This window comes from Clupea harengus, chromosome 20, assembly GCF_900700415.2.
Source record: "Clupea harengus chromosome 20, Ch_v2.0.2, whole genome shotgun sequence".
NCBI lineage: Eukaryota > Metazoa > Chordata > Actinopteri > Clupeiformes > Clupeidae > Clupea > Clupea harengus.
Genome location: NC_045171.1, coordinates 8,291,958 through 8,297,471, shown reverse-complemented (window position 1 = coordinate 8,297,471; position 5,514 = coordinate 8,291,958). Strand labels below are relative to the sequence as shown.

Sequence of the window (5,514 nt, the reverse complement as noted above, 5' to 3'; positions counted from 1 at the left end):
TGGCCGATCACATCTCAGCTGAGGCAGCATAGAAGCAGCTGATTGGTTGACCTCTCATGACAGACCGCCAACAGCTGCATCATCCACACACACACACACACACACACACACACACACACACACACACACACACACACACATGCACACACAAATGTACATGAAAATGGTGGATCAAAATGTTCATCTAGCGAAACGTAAATACTGTACACAAAGTCAGAATGGGATATCTAGGGGCTGATGCTGCTACGTAATATCAAGTTTGTTGATTCACAGTGACATATCTCCTTGTTGATATAAAGAGAATAACAAGATTATTAAGAGAATAACAAGAATACATTTCCGATAGGTCGGACAGGTCCTAGCGTCCACAGTTTAAAGTTGAGAGAGTAAACAAAATGGCTATCCGTAGCTGTTTGGTGGCGAGGGAAGACTTCGGATGGGGAAAAAAACACACCCTTAACGTATCACAGAAACACATCTATGTACATGTCAAAGGTTTTATACACTACGCTATCTGGTGAGGCTTATATGTACAGTGCACTTCCTGAAGAAGACAATCATACAATGTCTTGAGAGACGTCCTTGAGTCCACACTTTCATTCTCTTTTCTTCAAGACGTCCTTCTTTCTTTTTTTCCCCTTTTCCCTCCGTTAGCCTCTCGTCCTTCGTGTCTTAAAGTACCTCGACTTATTTATTCCACTTATCCTCAGCCCCCTGCCTGCTCCTGCCTTGTTTCACTCTAAAGCCTTGCCTTGACTTCCTCTCGGTCGCCTCGTCTCATTACGGTAACTTCTAACGACTCCCTTACTCTCTCACGTCCTTCTCTCTCTGTCTGTAGCTTGATCTCAACCTTTCAAACTCTCTTTCAAGCTTCTGTATCCCGCTCTCCAGCATTTTTACTTTACTTTCCCCAGTTTTTGCTTCTTTGCTCTTTAAATTCCCCTCTCTATCTGTCCTTTAGCACCACCCCCTCCTCCCGCCCCCCCATCTTCCTCACTCACTGCCTTCACTCCACAATCTTCTTTCTTTTCTCTCTAATCGTTTCTGCATAACTTCTAACATCTCTTTTTTCTCTCTTTCTTTCTTTCTTTCTTTCATCCCCTCCATCCCTGCCCCCCCACACTCTTATCCCCACCCCCGACACACTCTCCCTCCCTCCCTCTCTCCTCCCTCTCTCTTCTCTGCTCCTCTCCTCTCCTCTTCTTCTCTCCTCTCCTCCCCCCTTCTCCTCTCCTCTCCCCCCCCTCTCTCCTCTCCTCTCCTCTCCCTCCTTCTCTCCTCTCCTCTCCTCTTCTCTCCTCTCCTCGGAGTCCTTATGTGAAGTCTTTGGAGACGGCCTCGATGAAGTTGGGCGCGGACATGAGGATGGAGAAGGTGCAGATGATGGAGAAGAGGGAGAAGGCCACCAGGCAGAGACGGTCCACCACGGCGGCCGCGAACTTCCACTCGCTGCACGCAGCCTCGCCCTGGTCCTGCTCACGGAACCGCTGGGCGATGTACGTCACCTCGTCCAGGATGCGGCGGATCTCCGGCGAGCACTCGGCCAGCAGCGCCGCTGCCACCGCCGCCGATACCGGCACGTCCCGTTCGTCCCCAACGATGCACCGGGAACCGCCAAGCACCATCCCAGAGTCGGTGCTGAGGGCTTGCTGCTGCTGCTGCTGCTGGCAGGTTGGGGGCATGGCGTCCAGGGCGTGGTAGCTGAAGTAGAGGTTCATGGTGCCGTTGCTGGCCCCCGTGGGTGTGGGGGCTGGGGAGAGCGTCGCCGGGTGGAGTGGGTGGGTGAGGCCGGGTATGGTACCCATCTCCATGCTGCTGGAGCTGGAGTGGTGGGCAGGCGGATGGCGGTACTTGTAGCTGGAGGACTGCTGCTGCTGCTGCTGCTGCTGCTGCTGCTGCTGCGCCTGCTGCTGCTGCTGCTGCAGATGTTGCTTCTGCTTGAGGTCATCACCTGGCTGCTTCATGCGTAAGAACCAGGCGCACCAATTTAGCAGCACCACTCGCACCTAAAGAAGAAAAGGGGAAGGGCAGAGGGAACAGTTCATCATCATCATCATCATCATCATCATTATCATCAATAATATCATCCTCATCATCATCAGTGAAATATCCACAACATTCCTATTACTTTCTGTCTGCGATCATAGTCATTGTCAGCATCATCACCACCACCACCATAATCATCATCATTATTCCATATTATTCCCATGATATTATTATTGATCATCATTATTCCATATTATTCCCATGATATTATTATTGATCATCATCATTCCAGTCATTGTCCTCATCAGTGCGCATCCACACCATGCCTGTGATATTTTCACTCCTATTATGATTGTCACCATGACAACTGTCATCCTAATTGTCATCTTAACCTTTATAATCCTCACTTTATTTTTCAAGACAACAGACATGTCACCATCTGTCATCTTTATCATACTAACATCAATGCCCTGCTTGTATCTCTTCATCATCTCCATTAGCATATCATAATTAGCAATCATTAATTAATCATTATTAAAAACCCCATCATCATCATTGCCACTTGGTTACATTTCACATGAGGCAGCATCATAAGGCACTATTACAAAATCTTATAATCACAACCCAAGTCAGCAGTGTTATCTGTGACTGGTATGGCCTCGGGCACCCACACAGGCACACGGATGTGTGGTTGTGTGGTTTGGGGGTTTGGGGGTGAGGGATCGGGGTGTGGGTGTGTGGTTTGGGGGTGAGGGATCGGGGTATGTGTGTGTGGTTTGGGGGTGAGGGATCGGGGTACGCTTCACGGTGGTGCTGAGACCCACCACTTTGGGCATCTTTCCTCCCTGCGGGTCATAGTGATGGAACTGCAGCACCATAACGGTGACGACCACCGACAGCCCTACGATCATCATGGTGCTCGCAAAGTATTGAGCTGAAACACACACACACACACACACACACACACACACACACACACACACACACACACACACAGACAGACACACAGACACACAGAAAAACATGTAAAGATTATCAGGACGCCATTACACATACATGCTCATGTATACTGTAGCTCTAAAGATGTACAGTATATGAAGATTGAAGCAAATCCCATATCATAAACCTAAATTCAACAGCTGTCAACCTATGGATTCTCACTGGTCTGTTTATCTTTGCAACGTTTGCCCCATGGGAGTATTTCCAGTGCAACATTAAATACACGGATGGCAAAACCAATCAACTTCATGGGTCTGTTCTGCATCAGTGATGCACGTAATCATCTTTGGCTTTCCCCCTTGAGAACCCCCTCCGGCCCTTTCACACACACTTGAGCTCACGTCTGAAAAAAGCACTTTTGTTTGGCGTAAAACAGGAACATGATTCTCATCAGGAAGACGCCATCCAATTCTTCGTGTCAGTGTGTCAGTGTGTGTCTCTCTATGTGTGTGTGTTTGTGTGTGTGTGTGTGTGTGTGTGAGTGAAAGAGTGGATGTGTGTTTGATAACGTGGAGACTGCCAAGAGGCTGGTCTGAGATGGGAGTGCGGGGCCATGAATGTTACAAGAGCTCCTGACAGAGTAGTGCACTACAGGTTGGGCTGGGAGAAGTGTGCTCCTGACGTGGTTGGGGGGGGGCGGGGGGGGGGGGGGGGTTGGTTAGGGGATGTTAAGAACTGAAGTGTACTCTCGTACGTGATTGGGGGGTGGAGGGGTTAGTTAGGGGATGTTAAGAACTGAAGTGTCATCTCGTATGTGATTGGGGGGTGGAGGGGTTAGTTGGGGGATGTTGAGAACTGCTGCTCCAGTCGAGTGAAAAAAACACCAAACTCAAGAGAGGCTCAGGGGACCCAAAGCTTAGGGTGTAAGTTCTCCTCCCGGAAATATACAGTATCATCCTGGGTGTGTGTGTGTGTGTGTGTGTGTGTGTGTGTGTGTGTGTGTGTGTGTGTGTGTGTGTGTGTGTGTGTGTGTGTGTGTGTGTGTGCGTGCAGATCTTCATCTTCATCTCCCCTAAAAGCCTCATATAGAGCCAAGTGCTTGAAGGGTACACATTACATGAAATGTTTTTCTTTTGCATCCCTCCCTCTTTTCCTGCCTCTCGCTCTTCCACTCTCCCTCCCTCTCTCTCTTTCTCTCTCTACCTATCTTTCTCTCTCATCCTCCCCTCCCCCCCTTCTCTGTCTTCAGGGGGTAGTAAGGTTATTTCTGAGTTGGCCAAGCAGGCCTCTGGCCGGAGGGTCTGTCTAGCTCCGGGCTACGGCATGCCCGAGGTGACACACAAAGCGCTGACTAATAAGGGGTTTTTTAAAAACTATTTCCGTTCCCTCCTTTGAGAAGTCAAAGGGAGAAGCAGCGAGATGGGCAGGGTGGGGGTCACTTTGCTGACTTGACCAATTTTGGTGGAATAGCCTCGCCTGACCCCATTCCTGTCTTTCTCCCCTCGTCCTTCCGCCTTCCCTGTCCCTGTCCCTGTCCCTGTCCCTGTCCCTGTCCCTGTCCCTGTCCCTGTCCCTGTCCCTGTCCCTGTCCCTGTCCCTGTCCCACCCATGTCTTTCTAAAGGGCAGGATACCTGCTTTGTCTCCTCAACCAGAAAATCACCCCTCCCTAGGCTCCCCTAGAAGAACAAATCTGACAAGGCTGTCTGTTTGGTGACATCCGCGGTGCAGTGCAGTGCACTCACACTACTCTCTCTCGCTCTCTCTTTCTCTCTCTCTCTCTCTCTCTCTCTCTCTCTTTCTCTCTCTCGCTCTCTCTGAATTTATCTATTCATCTCTCCCCTTCTCTCTCTCCTGCTCTCCACATAGACACACACAATCAGTTCTTTTATTAGAATGCATGTACATGCCACAGTATAGCTGTTTATAGCTGAAATATCATAAAATGTTAAATGAAGACTGTGATTTGGGAATTGGAAAGGCTGGAAAGGTTGCATTGATTTAAACAGGTATAGATCTACTATGAACATAAAGAAATTTAACAGCCATTGAAAGTATTTGGTAGTTTAAAGTGCACCATTAAGTTTGAAAACACACACACACAATGCTGCACACACACACAGACACACAGACACACACACACACACACACACACACACACCACACACACACACACACACACACACACACACACACACACACACACACACACTGGACTGGCCTAATGCTGCACACACCAATCTGACTCATGAAAAACTGAGCCTGTTGAGCCTTTAGCCAAATGAGACGGAATTATGCCCAGCTATTAACACTTGCTGTGTCCACACAGTCTATCAGAGCCCTGCTTAGTGCCCACACACTCCCTCACGCAGCAGACTAGGGACAGATTCTCAAAGCTGTCCCCTCAAGGAGTGGCAGACGCCACATGTGCCAACGCGTCATTTACACTTAATGGATCCATTCATCCAACCCCCTATTCATGAATTCATTTATTCATTCATCCACAGATTAATTCATTCTGTCTGTCCACCTGTCCATCTGTGTGTCTGTCCGTATGTCCATATGTCTGTCTGTCCGTCTGTCTGTCTGTT

At 48.9% G+C, this 5,514-nt stretch overlaps 1 protein-coding gene across 1 annotated transcript in view; it reads right to left on the bottom strand.

Moving 5' to 3' along the window:
• Positions 1-1,281: 1,281 nt before the first annotated feature.
• LOC105902892 (neuronal acetylcholine receptor subunit alpha-7-like) overlaps positions 1,282-5,514 on the bottom strand; it is a 51,320-nt gene continuing 47,087 nt past the window's right edge. Inside the window, exons 8-9 of the mRNA XM_031557865.2 lie at positions 2,811-2,920; positions 1,282-2,006 (exon numbers count right to left, since the gene is read on the bottom strand). Of these exons, the coding sequence (XP_031413725.1) occupies positions 1,314-2,006; positions 2,811-2,920 (803 nt within the window). The 3' untranslated portion in view covers positions 1,282-1,313. The remainder of the gene's footprint in view (positions 2,007-2,810; positions 2,921-5,514) is intronic.